The 15,666-nt window shown below is 34.2% G+C and overlaps 1 protein-coding gene across 5 annotated transcripts in view; it reads left to right on the top strand.

Moving 5' to 3' along the window:
• The window catches only part of CASK (calcium/calmodulin dependent serine protein kinase), a 412,162-nt gene that overhangs the window by 298,851 nt on the left and 97,645 nt on the right, over nt 1-15,666 (top strand). For all 5 annotated transcript variants that reach the window (XM_011380759.2, XM_011380758.2, XM_023523710.1 and 2 more), the window contains exon 11: nt 2,865-2,986. In XM_011380759.2, the coding sequence (XP_011379061.1) occupies nt 2,865-2,986 (122 nt within the window). The remainder of the gene's footprint in view (nt 1-2,864; nt 2,987-15,666) is intronic.

Raw genomic sequence — 15,666 nt, 5'->3', positions numbered from 1 at the left:
TCACTAAGATAACTGAGTGAAAATATTAACTAGGTTTCTTTGGTATTTGTTGATTTTTTTTAATGTACAAAAGAATTTTTTCACTAGTATTTTTGTTCTTGTGATTTCATAAATACAGAAGTTTAGAACTGGCTTTAGTAATTTTATAAACCTGGTACCATTAAATTCTACTCTTGATGATGTGCTGGGTATCAGGGGTTCAGTGGGACACTTGGGACTAATTTCTTCATATCGTCTCTTGCTTTCCAAGGCTTTAAATAAGGGATGATAAACGAGCCAGCTTTAAACTAATTTCTGTGGTTTTTCCTACTGAGAAGAGCAGGTAGAAGAAAGTAGATTAGGTTAATATCTTTTCAGGAATAGCAGAGAAAATATGAATTGATTTCTGCCTTGTACCTTTTTTGATCCCACTTAATATCGACTTCATGTTTTCAGTGAAAGAATACCAATAGCCTGGTAGGAGTAATTATTCAAAATTAAGAAGTATCCACAGTCCCATCAACAATGAGTGGTCAAACTGTGATACATCCATGGCTTGGAATACTACCCAACATTAAAAAGGATTGAACTGTTGATCCATGCAACAACCTGGATGAATCTCCAGAGATGATGCTGGGTCAAAAAAGCCAGTCCCAAAAGATTATATACTGTATGGTTTCACTTATGTAGCATCCTTGAAATGACAAAATTATAGAAATAGATACCAGATTAGCAGTTGTTAGGAGTTAGGAGAGGTTAACATAGGAGGGAAATGAATGTGGCTGTAAAGAGGCAACAGGAAGGATCCTTGTAGTGATGGAAATATTCTGTAGCTTGACTTATATGTCAGTATCCCAGTTGTGGTGTTGTATGACATTTTGCACAAAATGCTACCATTGGGGGAACCTGGGTGAAGTGTACATGAGATCTCTCTATTATTTCTTACAACTACATGTAAATCTACAGTTGTCTCAAAATAAGTCAGTTTTTTAAATTAGCCACAGTTACTTCCACATGGATAATTACTTGATTTGTGGCTTAAGCCCCAAATCTTTAACATAATTAAATAATACTACAAAAAACAGTTGCTTATATAGCAACTTTTTTTTCTAGTGTAGAAAAATTGGAACATATGGACAAGAACAGAATTGAGTATAAATAGGAAAATAAAGATTACTGTTATCCTTTTGGTATGTTTCATTCTGGGTTTTTTCCTGAGTTTGTGTATATATGTTTTTTCTAATGAAAATTGAGAATATAAAGTTTATATGGTTTTGTATTCTGCCTTCTTGAATTTTATATCATGAGGATTTTTCTATGTCTTCAAAATTCTTCAAAAGCAATTTTTATTTGGCTATATACGCCATATGGATGTTTATAATTTATGTTCTTTCTCTATTAAATATTTTTCATTTTATGTGATAAATATCTTTATACATTTTTTCTACATTTCATTTTTTCCTTAAGGTAGTTTTTGTAAATGGAATTACTAAATCAAAGTACATGAGCATTTTTAGGGCTCTTTGATATATGTTACCAGATTGTGTCTGGAAAAGTGGTACTCATTTACATTCTCACCAGTAAGTGCATGCAAATGGATAAGGTCCAAGAACAGAAGTAATTTGAAATAGCATAGAGTTCCAGACCAGAAAAAGTTAAGATTTTTATCTTTATCTAAAGCAGAGTTTTTCAACATTGGAACTATTGGTATTTTAGGCTGCATAATTCTTTCTTGGGGTCGGGGGGGTGGGGTGCTGTTGTCCTGAACATTGTAGGATGTTTAATAGCATCCCAGGCCGCCTCTACCAACTAAATGACAGTAGCACAACCCATTCCTCCCCCACAACAGTACCACTGTTGTGACAGCCAAAAATGTCACTGGCTATTGTCAAATGTCCCCCAGAAGGCAAAATTGCTGCTGGTTGAAAACTACTGATCCAAGACTTACATGTGCAATGAGGCACTTATTGTTAGAATTACTCTAACATCGTATGTACTAATATTCCGAAGCTTCGTCTCTGGGTTCTTTTCTTTCTTGGAGTATGTATGTACATGTTGTCTGCAGAGTAAAATAGGCTAATCCTTTCTTTAAGGCTGTATAAGTGACTTTCGTACTACTCAACATGTGTCTTTCCCTGCTGATACCTCTCAGGATTCCTGGTTATAAAAGGAAATTTAAAGAAAGTGACCACACTACCATTTGCTTTGCTCTGCAAAAATGATTTTCCTTAATAATTAATATGGTATTTGGAAGTGTCGGTCAGTATACTTACCTTTTGTCTTTGTCTTCTGAATAAAAAGGGCCCAATAGACTGAGAAAAACTTGATTCTCTTGACTTTGTATGTTAAGGAAGGAGAAAAAAAGAGACTGGGATATTTGTTAACTTAAGTTTGAGCCTTTAAAATCCTAAGAAGCCTATTTTACACCACAAGAGCTCGCAGTTGAAGGTTTGTCCCTCAGATCTACAGCTGGCTTTACCTTCAGTTCTTAAAGGAATGCATCTGTATGAAAGGTTCATCTGTGTTATTTCTGTAATATTTCAAAACATTCTGGCGTCATGGAACGCACATTCTTCTGATGTATAACTTGCCGCACCCAGATCCGCTAACTCAAGTAGAGTGTATGAATTGCCTTAATTCACATGAGACAAGCCTCATTTTACTTTGAAAAATGAGAAGCACACAATACATTATTAAGAACATAAACTCACTGAAAATACTCTATCCTTAAGTGATATGAAACTCATTTAAGTGTTGCCTTCACTAAAGACACTAACCTTCGAAGTTCTGTTTGTTGGTTCATTGTTCTGAAGTGCAAGATTTAGGTTACAAAGGTTAGTTTGATTGACTTTCTGTACTGGCTATTTCTTTTCTGTTCCCCTTAGGAGCAGTCTCACAGGTGCTAGACAGCTTGGAAGAAATTCACGCACTTACAGACTGCAGTGAAAAGGACTTAGATTTTCTGCACAGTGTTTTCCAGGATCAGCATCTTCACACACTACTAGATGTAAGTCTTTTTATTATTTTTTGGTAAGTTGAATATTTAGCATACCCTTTTACTTTACATGAATTTCCAGATGTCCATCGTAACAGTCCTTTTTCAGTTGTCTTAAGTCTATGAGAAATGTGGGAAATCATCACAGATTCATAATTGAAATAAGGTAATATTCCTATATATAGCACGAATGCAATATAGCCTAACAAGTCACAGTGAAAAAAATTATGTGTGTGTATTTCTAGTAGAAGAACCCATTGATCTTAGCTGTGATTATTTTTTGCTTTAAACATTGTTTTAAAACATTGCACCTTAAGCATGAGTTATAGGAGAAACAAAAGCAAATACGATATTATACAAGGGACTATATTCACATTTCATATTTAATATTGCCAGTTTTCATAGATTTAGTGTCTTCTTAAAACATAAGAATATACTCCATCATTAAATATGACAGGCTCCATTGACAGCAGATTGAGATACAAAAAAATCAGAAGATAACAGTTCACATCTGCCTTTATATCAATCACATTTTAGTAAAATGCCTTTCTTACAGAACTTGGTTCACTTAAGCAGTGAAAACTTTCTTAGTACATATTAGTCTTTTTACAAGAAAAACTTTCCCTTAATAAGAGAACGATATTTGCTTTGGGGTGCCTAGAACTTTTGGTGCCAACTCTGATCAATCCATCATATGATACAAATCAAATTAAAGCAAAATTTCCCAGAATATGTTCTACAGAACATTGCTCTGGGAGATAGTGGTGGGTGTTGCCACGGTGGGGTTGGGAATGGGGAGTAGATCTTAAATTTATTAGTTAAATTATTTATCGACTAAATAAGTTTGGGAAATGCTACTTTCTTTATTCCTTTTGTACAGATTTACAATGGATGTTAGTATATTAACACCTCTGAGACGTCCTATAGCAAAGAAACCTGATTAACTTTAAGAGCATTTCTCAAACTAATTGAGGCACAGAACATTTATTCACAATCCTCTCGAATTGATGAGGACTAGTTAGGGAAAAACTAAGCTAAGAGTGTTGCATTATGTATCAACTTCACACTAAGTACAGTCATAGGTATCTAACAGTTGCTTCTTTCCATAAATTTAGTCAAATCATAATAATCATCAAAAAATTTTAATTAATTTGGCTTTTTTATATTTTATTTCTTGCTCACATCACAGTCTAATACAGGTAGATGAAGGGGGTCTTTTCCATATAGTCATTCAGGGATTCAGGCTTTCTACTGTGTGGTTCTCCCATCCACCAGGGCTTTGGAATCTTCTGCTGCATTCTTTACACACAGCCAGCGAATGCAAGAAAATGAAAAATTTTGCAGGGTCAAGGTTGGAAATGGGGGCTATATCACTTTTGCCCGTATTCCATTGGCAAGTACTAGTTACATACCTACCTAGCTGCAAGAAAGCTGGGAAACATAGTTTTAAAATGTGCTAAGAGAAATAAGCCAGACAGAGAAAGACAAATACTGCATAGTATCACTTATAAGTGAAACCAAAAAAAAAAAAAAAAAAATGAACTCATGAAAATAGAGTAGAATAATGTTTGCCCCTGGCTGGGGAGGTAGGGGAAATGGAGAGAGGTTGGTAAAAGGGTACAGACTTTCAGTTATAAGATGAATAAGGTCTGAGGATCTAATGTATAACATAGTGACTCTAGTTGATAATACTGTATTTTATAATTGAAATTTGCTAAGAGAGTAGAAGTTAAGTGTTCTCACCAAAAAAAATAAAAAGATAAATATGTGAGGTGATGGATGTGTTAATTAACTTGATTGTGAGAATTTTATCACAATGTTTACATTTAACAAATCATATACTCTTTAAATATATTACAATTGTGTTTGTCAGTTATACCTCAGTAAAGCTAAAATGTGCTCAGGAAGATAAGAAAATGGCTCTTCTCTTTAGTATAATTTATCTCAAGTAATTTGAGGACATTTCAGATTAAGTTTACTTCAAATAACTTACTTTCCTTGGGCACCATAAGCCCTCAAAATTCATCCTATTTTGTGGATAGCTCCTAGCATTCCTCCTCTTTCTCCTTCTCTTCCTCTATCATCATCATCATCATCATGGTTGTCATTCTTGTTATGTGTTATTTGAATTAAAGTTTGACCTCTTTTCATTGACTATTTTAATATCTATTGTTCTCTATCACTGCTTCATATGATTCAGAAAGTTTTCACAACTGTGAATTTCCCATAGAAAGTATACCCCTTACTCGAATTAGTCTCTGGGATATATGAAAGAAGCTGCAGCAGAGCGTGGATATTGGGTTTATTTCAGTGTAATAAGTGGTTAAGTCTTTGCTAAGATTTACTGACCTTCTTTAGATCAAGGCTTTTCATCATTTAAAAGCCCAGAGAAGCCCAAACTGGTTTTTGCAGTTGTATTTCTTACTAATGTAACAAGGTATCTGAGCGCACCACAAAGAGGAGTAGATGGTCAGACACAGACTGGAGCTGAGCCAAGCACCAGTTATTGCCCAATGCTAAACTTCTCAGACCTCACTGAAAACACCTATTTTGAATAACTGCTTCATTCTTGGGTAGACATTGTTACATCTTCAAAAATGACTCATATTTTAGTGAGGAAAAACATGCTTAAAGTTCTTTTGGATATTTATGAATTATAAACTTAAAGGTGTATCTGCAGTTTCAGCATCTGCCCTGTCAGTGCATCTTGATTTGGAAAGGAGCTGATGGCCTGAAAACAAGCTGTGCCCAATAATTTGACAGACAAGTGCTAAATGCTTCACATGAACCCCAGTCCCCTCCTGAAATGACTGACCGTAAGGCTTTCCCTGGGCAGTATTGGAATGCATTTAGGTCTAAAGATCCAAATTGAGCTGCCCTTCAATGAAAGCTTAATCATGAATGACATAAGCCTTCATTAGAATATACCCTCATGATCTACAGCCCATAAATACGGTTCATTAATCTCATTTCAGAGCCAACAGGCTACATTTCAATAATGTAATCAATGAAGTATTCAAGTGGCTGCCACATAGACAAATCTAACTAATCATTAAAAATTTTTTCAGTGGTATGCAAAATAAAGGAACATGGTATAACCAACTCTTGAGAAGAAGCTTTTCAAACTTTGACCATTTCTAATGTTCCATATCCTGAGCTTGAATTTGGGTTGTTTTGTTTTACAGAATCAACATCGATACTTTTTTAAGGATTCTAAGTAGTGACACCTACTGTCAGTTTTGTGGACCATGGATTTATTGTTACTTAATCCCACTGAGCCATTTTGTGAAATATTTTATTATATTAAATAATTCCTGTTAATTCAGTAACACTCTCAATAGCTATGTTTGAGGCCATAATTTTTAAGCTGACAAAAAGAAATAGGATTAAGTTCCTACAGAAAACTAAAGATCATCAAGTACTTTATTTTTTCTAGTCATGCCTTTAAAACAGTAAGAAGTTCCAAATTCAAAGAAACATTATTAGCATTTGTTTGGAGAAAACAAAACATCTGTCAGGTTGAAAGAATTTACAGTAAAACAAAAGGAAAATACAGTGGTTCCACTGAGGGGGGGAATGCTTTTTGATTTGAATGCTAGTAAAATATATCTAGTTTAATCTGTAGTTAGAAATAGATTCAGAATCTCTAAATATGTGCTATCCAACCAGTTCCACCTGGCACACACATGCTGTTCCTCGTTTTGTGGGGAAAAAACAAAAGAGGCTCAAGGCGGAGCTGTGCTTGGCTCAGCTTATTCCAGTACATCTACTTTCAGAAATTAAAAGCACTAGTTCAGAGATAGTCTGTCTATGAAATATAGAGATCAATTTTAGTACAATACAGTTTGGCATGTGTGTTCGTTTGCTAAAGCTGCCATAACAAAACACCACAAACTGGGTGGCTTAAAATAACAAAAATTATTCTCTCACAGTTCTAGAGGCCAGAAGTCCTAAATCAAGGTGTCAGCGGGGCCATGCTCCCTCCAAAGTCTCCAGGGAAGAATCCGCCCTTGCCTTTTCCAGCTTCTGGTAGTTGTCTGTAATCCTTGGCATTTCTTGCTTATAAATGCATCACTCTAATCTCTGCCTCCATCTTCACTGGAGTTCTCCTCTGTATGTGTGACTCTGTGTCTACACATGGCCTTCTTAAAAGGATACCAGTCATTGGATTTAGGGCCCATCCTAATCCAATATGACCTCATCTAATCACATCTGCAAAGACCCTATTTCCAAATAAGGTCACATTCTGAGGTTCCAAGTAAACACGAATTTTTAGGGAACAGTATTCAGCCCAGTACAGCATGGAAAACTGATTTTGCCCTGAAGTGATTCTTCAGGCATGAGTGCGAATTACACAAATCTAAAATAGAATAATGAAGTATTGCCCTGTTCCTTAACTAGGCTTTCTTGGGAACTGCTATTTAAGTGTAGTTGTGTCTTTTAATGATGTTTTGAATCAGTTTTGGGTTGGAACTTATATGCGATACACTGGATAGTCAGATGATGGATGCTTTTTTGATGTACTGAAAAGTTGAGAGTTGTTTTTTTTTTAGATTAAAAAGCATTTTGCAGATGTTATTTGGTGGTGGCTCTCAGTCTTTTCAATTTCTTGTGGAAACGTTCTTATTACAGAATAAATGTTTATTTTGTAAGTCAGCAGTGTTATAAAACATTGTTAAATGATGCATTTATCTCTGCCAAACTCTGACAACTAAGTTTTAAACATTCACCCACCATCTGTCATACCTCTGAACAGCTGTTAGCATTTATTACATACTGCTGTTTCCATAGTAAATATGATGCCCCACCTAATTAAGATTATTTTTGTAGGAAGTCCTAAAATTATGTTTTCTAAAAATATAACCAGTGATTAGATTAATAAAGCAAAAAACTAACTGTAGTAGCAACTTAACTTAGCAATTTTATATTAATATATAAATAAGTTTTTATAATAGATGAATATTTTTAAACATGGCATTAGAAATAAACTGATATCTGGAATCCTCCATATTTTATACTCCTGACATCTTTATTATAATTGTTTACTGTTTAGGGAGAGTTAGAGTTAGAGAGTTTTTCCATCTGTCCTGGAATTAGCACTGGAAAACTACGGCTCTTAATTTACGATTTTCCTTTTCTGAGATGTTATTAAGTTAGTAGTCACATTTGGGAACAGCATATTTTTAGAACTTGAAAGTTTCCTAAAGGGAAAAATGGAACTTCTGCAGTAATTTGATGTTTTTTAGCAACTTGGGGTCTAAGAATAAGTTAATACACTGTTAAGTTTGGATGTTTAAATGGATTACCAGTCAGGAAATGCCAAAGCTAAGTTTCCCATGAACTTATAGTCCAGCTGATTTGTACTTAAACGTCTGGAATAATAAGACCTATCTGAGGACCTTCAAAGGCTGAACTACTGGTACCTTCTCAGAGTCCCATCCCAAGAGTGAACTTCAGCAAATATGAAAGCAGCTGGCTAATGGGCCAATGGGGGTGGTGGCTCTTGTGCTACTTGCCTCCTGGGGCTGGAGTTTGAAGTGCACTGCTGCTCACTTTAGGTATTGGAGTTTCTCATTCCACTATTACTAACTCGGTGAGCAAAAACTCCCATATCTGTTTCCATCGGTGTGTGTATTGAAGTATTAGTATCAATAGAAAAGCACCACATGAAATAAAATTCCTGGAGTAAAGAGAGCAAGAAATAGCATATGTCCTGAACATTTTCAAATTAGTCTTTCTTTATTCTTAATGTAGATATCAATAAACTTAGCCACAAAAAAAAAAAAAAAAGCTACTAAGGTATATGGTCATTTGTTAAGCAGAACAGAAAACTAATACAAGCAGAAACAAAACAAAGACTGTCCGCTCCTACCACATCTAGTCAACATTGTACTGGAGGTTCCGGCCAGTGCAGTGAGGCAAGAAAAAGAAATCGAAGGCATGCAGATTGGAAAGGAGGAAGTAAAACCGTCTTCTTGCCGAGATATATTCTTGTATGTAGACAATCCTAAGAAATCTACAAAAAAAATCTACTAGAACTAATAGGCAAGTTTAACAAGATCGCAGAATATAAGATCAATATACAAATATTAACTGTGCTTCTATATACAAGCAACAAATCATGTGAAAATAAAATTAAAGAAATTCACAATGCCATCGAAAACAGTAAAATACTTAGTGGATTGCACAAAAGAAGTATAAGACTCATACACTAAAAACTACAAATGTTGCTGAAAGAAAGTAAAGAAGATCTAAATAAATGGAGAGAGATATCATATTGTTGGATTAGAGGACTCAATATTGTTAAGATGGCAGTTTTCTCCATCTTGATCTACAGAGTCAGTGCAATGCTTACCAACATCCCTGCAGATTTTTTTGTAGAAGTTGACAAGCCAATCCTAAAATTTATATGGAAATGACAAAACAATTTTGAAAAAAGAGAAACAAATTTAGAGAACTGATTTCAAAGCTTACCATGAAACTATGATAATGAAAATAATATGGTATTGGTATAAGGATAGACATATAGATCAAGGGAACAGAATAGAGTTTAGAAATAAACCCTCACATTCATGATCAATTGATTTTCAACAAAGATGGCAAGGCAATTCAATGGGCAAGGAATAGTTTGGTTTTTTTTTTTTTAACATCGTGCTGCAGCAACTGGATATCCATATGCGAAGAAATGAACTTGGACCTTTACCTCACACCATACACACAAATTTCCACAAGATGGATCATAGACCCACTGTAAGCTTAAGACTATAAAACATTTAAATATAGAAGTAAATTTTCATTACCTTCTGTTAGGCAAAGAATTCTTAGGTATAACACAAGGGAACTTTGGGGAATGAAGGAAATATTCCTAAACTGGATTGAGATCGATGATGGTTATACAATTGTATGAATTTACCAGAAATCATTAGACTGTATACTTACAGTGAGTGAATTGTATAGTTTATAAATGATACCTCAATAAAGGTTTTAAAAGTAAAAAAAAAAAAAATGAAAAGTAATATATTTTCTTTTTATTTAAAAAAATTTGTTTACCCTTTTTGTATTATTTTAAGGTAAAGCACTATTGGAAGTTTCTTCCATGTGCTATGGGTTATAATGTACTGTGGATCTCAAATGTCATTTATAATCCATGCTCCCACTACAACATCGGTTTCCAGTGTCTCCTGGTATGGTCCCTGTGTCCTAACACCAATCCAGCAAAGCCAAGCTGCTTACCCTTTGCAGTTCCAACAAAGCCCACCGAAAGGGTCATTCCAGTAGATTTCATGGGGTCATTACACTGATTTCCCCATCTCAATATTTAGCTTTATGGCCAACAGTTTATTATTTACTGTCTTTAAAATGCTAAATTTATTTTTCTCTCCCAAGATCTGTTTTGTTAACCAACGTGTAGTTGTCCCCTGTGGAAGAATTCCAAATTGTCTTTTTTTGTTTTAAAACATTATGAATTACATGATTTTTATGTATTTTTCAGTGGGGGGGGGCACCTTTTTAGAACAACATGATTTAGTTTATTCTTTTAGTTAATTTCTATGTTCAGATACATATTTATCATTCTCCAAAGTTCATAGCTTTCCCACAGATTTTATTTGACATAATACCAATTTTTTGTCTTTTTATTGTGGTAAAATATACATAACATAAAATTTACCATTTTAACCATTTTTAAGTGTACAGCTCAGTGGCAGTAAGTACATTCCCATTGTTGTGCAACCACACCACCATCCATTTCCAGAACTTTTTTCAGCTTCCCCAACTGAACATTATCTCATTAAACACCAACTTACCATTTCCTTCTTTCCCTAGTCCCTGGCAGCCACCATTCTACTTCCTGTCTCAGTGAATTGACTGCTGTAGGTACCTCGTAGTATAAGTGGAATAATAGCATATTTGTTCCTTTGTGTCTGGCTTATGTCACCTAATATAATATGCTCAGGGTTCATCCATGTTGTAGCATGTCAGAATTTCCTTCCTTTTAAAGGCTGAAAAATATTTCATTGTATATATATATCACATTTTTGTTTCTCCATCCATCCAATATCAATGTTTTATGGTAGACAGTTATATAATAGGAAAAACCAAATTCTCAAAATAAAGCTGTCTGATAGTAGGGAATTCAGCCTTATTATTTCTATTCCCAAGCAATTGCTCTATCTGGGCTCTAAGTTATCACCTATGTGAAAGGAATGTGTGATTTTCACTGAAAATAGTATTAACTACAGGAGTCTCTCTAGTTCCCTTATTTGTTCAGATGAATTACTCCTTAAAACAGGGATTAGAATTTACTCTAAAATACCAAGAATAATGATTCAGCTTGTCCCTGGTACCAGTGTTTCGTACTGAGTACCATTCTCTTTTTATGACACCATAGTCATCTTTACCAGAAGGCAAAGGAATGTTCAAAAAGCCTTCACAGTGCAACAAGCACTGGTTCTTCTTCATGCTATTCTCAAGGAAACAAGGCATTTCCCCCTAGAAAGGAATGTAATATATTCAGTTGAAGAACATTCAATGAGCTTGGCTTGCACCATCCATAATCCAAGAACATAGCTGCTCCTTTTCTTTGTGGCCCTTCGAACATTATCTCATAAAACCACTTCTGCCAGACTGCCTTTGTTTTGTTCTCTTTTAACTTTCCACAACAGAAATTCATTTTTTGCTACAGCTACTTGTACAAATGCTTGGTATTTACCTATGCAAAATAAAAGTTGTATCTTAAGTCAAAAATTATTGTATTGCATCAGTAATTAAATAAAATAGTATATGACACACCTGATGTAAATGTTTTCCTTTAAAGCAGCAAATTACTAATAGGATATTCATTTAGTATAAATATCATTTAACTATTATTGTAGATGTTTCAGAAAAGCACATTAGGAAATGGGTTTTAGCACTTTTTAAAAATGTGTTTAGTGTTTTTTGAATGGAAAAGAAATTTATATCATAGTGAAGTTTCTCACGGTTAGGAAAATTCTTGAATCTGGTATTAAAAAGTGCCCTATTTCAGGAAGTTTCCTTAAAAGCAAATTAAAGCCTACCTATATCATCTATATAGGCTTGTTTTTCTTCATGCTTTCTTTTGCTTGCTCAAGAGTAGACATTATGATTTGTTTCTTGCAGGGCTCAATTTTAAAGTTAACTGCCAACTGGAAAAGGCCTAAAGAACAATCAAGTTAGGTCATCTGAAGCCAATGTTTGAGTTTCCCAGAAAGAGCTGCCAACTGACCAGAAATGTGCCGCAGTGGCCTATACTGTTAGTCCACCAAAGGGACAGTCTTTTTAGACTGAACTAGAAAGTCAAGGAAGGCTTAATTTCTTGGATTCAAAAATAAATCCCTATAAATGCAGTGGTCTAATAGGATTGAAACAAAAGCAAGTCTGTACACAGATAAATAAAACCTAAGCCAAACAAGGGCTTCTTTAGGGGTACTTTTGCTTCAAGATCCCAAGTATTTTACAACTCTTTCAGGAAATCTTGAATTAGCCCAGATATACTGGTTTTTCAATTTCCTTTTGCTGCAGAAGGGAACTTTTATAATGGATTTAGTTCAAGTAACATATTGCTAAGTCAGCTGGACCCCTTTATAAGACTTCGAGTAAGGATATGTGTGTGTGTGTATGTATGGATGAATGTATATATGTATGTTTGTACGTGTGTGTATATATGTATATATGTGTGTAATTTTCTAAAACTTGGTTTAAGCTAGCATTTCACTGCTATACTCTTAGGCCAAAGCTTTCCTGGGACGTCTAACTCAAGGACTTCCAGAAACATCCTTATTGACCACTATATACAATACGCAGAACATCAGATATCCATTTCTAACACAAGTTGCCCAATATATACTGAGCCGTTGTATTGGTAGCAGCTCTGAACCTTTCATTATGGAAAAATCTAAATTCCAGGGTAGAACTCCTGCTGCTTTATTATGGTCACTAGATTTGTGGATTTGATGCCCTTTTTTTTAATGTGAGAAACAAGTTTAGTTTAAGATTTATAAAATTTAGCTATTTACGTATTTTCTAAACTTTCAGAGGGAAAGTTAGCACGTAGTACAAATTGTGAAGGATAATGAGGAAGTAAAACGAAAGTACACTCTTCAAATGAAAGTAGTACATTATCTCTATCTAGATCAAAAGTCATCTGCATGACTAATATTTGAATACTTTCTTCAGCTATTTTTTTATTAAATTGATTTTTTGAAATTTTATAGAATATAATTTTTAGGAAAAACAATTTTTAGTGCTCATAGAATAGACATTTTTTTATCCCACAAAAGAAAAATGCCCTAGGTGATTTTAATTTCTTTTTGTGAATCATAGTCTCCCCATGTTGCATAATCATTCCTAGATTTGTAAGATGGACAGGTTATATAAGTTCTTCCCAAAGTTTAATTGTAGCTCCTTAAATTTTTGAGAATGCTTTTTTAAATTTTGTCATGTGTTTCTTCCACACTTAAATTTCCCATTATGAAATTTTAGACCACCGTTAAATATATGGCTCTTTTCCTAGTTTGGACTATGTCATGTTTAATGATGCCAAAGATCTTTGAAAGAGCTTTTTCTTATTTTTACCCAAGAGATAGCAAGTTTATATATAAACTTGAATGGAGAAAAATAGATTTTAGATCTCAGAAGATTTTCTCTGATCTCTAACTTCTGAAAATCAGCTCCAGTGCAGTAGTTAAATATCAGTTCCTTATATTTTAGTATTAAATCTCATTTTCCTAACATTTTGTTGGATTTCAAATGTATTTTTTTAAAAAATACTGTTGGATATCAATGGTTGATTACCTGGGTTCACTGAAAAGATATGACATTGAAACTTTGTTCTTAATCACCCCATTTCTTCAAAGAAAATGTAAAGAACAGTCTTTATTTTATTTTATTATTAGTTTCAAATATACAGTACGTTGATTAGACATTTACATAGTTTATAAAATGATCCCCCTAATTGCTCTTTCCTGTGGCTCTCCACATTAATGCTAACTGCATTCCCTATGCCGTGCTCCCCATCCCCAGGACCATCTATCAACTACTAATTCGTAATTCTCCCAACCCCCCTACTCTCTGGCCATCACCAGATTGTCCACTATATTTGTGAGTCTGTTTTTGATTAGTTTGTTCTTTTTGTTCCTTAGATTCCACATATAAGTGAAATCATATGTTATTTATCTTTCTCTGTCTGACTTATTTCACTCAGCATAATAACCTCTAGGTCCATCCATGTCACTGCAAATGGTAGATTTCATTTTTTTAATGGCTGAGTAATATTCCATTGTATATATATGAACCATAACTTCGTTATCCAATCATCTGTTGATGGGCATTTAGGTTGCTTCCATATCTTGGCTATTGTGTGTTATGCTGCCATGAACATAGAGGTGCATAGATCTTTATGAATTATTGTTTACTTTGGATAAATGCCCAGAAGTGCAATTGCTGGGTCAAAAGGTATATCCATTTTTAAGTTTTTGAGAAACCTCCAGACTGTTTTCCATAGCAGCTGTATCAATCTGCAATCCCACCAACAGTGTATGAGTGTTCCCTTTTCTCTACATTCTCACCAACACCTGTCGTTCTTTGATTTATTGATGATAGCCTTCTGACAGGTGTGAGGTGATATCTCATTGTGGTTTTAATTTGCATTTCTCTGATGATTAGTGACCTTGAGCATCTTTTCATATGTCTCTTGGCCATCGGTATGTCCTCTTTGGAGAAATATCTGTTCAGGTTCTTCTGCCTATTTTTAATTGGATTATTTGTTTGTTATTGTTGTTGTTGTTGTTGAGTTGTATGAGTTGTCTATATATATATATTTTGGATATTAACCTCTTATCAGATGTATCATAAATGAATATCTTCTCCCATTCAGTGGGTTGTCTTTTTGTGTTGATGAAAGTTTCCTTTGCTGTGAAGAAAGTTCTTAATAAGATAGACTGTTTCCAGAGCAAATCATTCAATTCCCATTATTGTTGTGCAGTATAAACTTGTGAACACTGTTATTATGTGTTTCACTAGGATCATAGGCACATTTCATTACATACATTGTAGCTAAATATTCGACTCTTGACAACTTTAGATCTTCTCCAACAAGGAGCTTCTGCAGTATCTTTGAAGTAAGTGGTAAGATGGTTTGTTGCTAAGAACTTGTGTTCCATTCATTATTTGGCCCATGTGTGCAGTCTAGTAGCAAAAGTTAAAATCTTTCTCAACTAATAATACATTCTGATCCTTACATTTGGTTTTCTCTATGCTAAAAACTTAGTGAAATACATAACTCAGTGATAGTAATTTTATGGGTTCTCTGCCAACTCTTCCATTTTAAATGTTGATCTTGCTAAATGCTGCATATAAACTGAGCAAAACAAAGGCTTCTGTTTGAGAGCAAGAAATCAGAAGAGGAGATATAATGTAGTATGGTGAAAAAATGAAATAATTTAGTGTTTTGAATGTAAACAAAAAAGTGACATATTAACTGACTTTATCATCTTTATGTTTGAAAGTATAATCTCAGGAGAGTTGAATTTAATGTTACCACCAACTTTATTCTGCTTTATTTAAAACAACCCATCTTAAATATAGAATGTGGCCCCCCAACAGAATTGTGTTTGTACTCCTTAAGACAGAAAAATAAAGCATGTACACGTAGCTGTGTGTGATCATATCTGACC

Source organism: Pteropus vampyrus, unplaced genomic scaffold (assembly GCF_000151845.1).
Source record: "Pteropus vampyrus isolate Shadow unplaced genomic scaffold, Pvam_2.0 Scaffold404, whole genome shotgun sequence".
Classification (NCBI taxonomy): Eukaryota; Metazoa; Chordata; class Mammalia; order Chiroptera; family Pteropodidae; genus Pteropus; species Pteropus vampyrus.
This window is presented reverse-complemented; position numbering and strand designations above follow the sequence as displayed.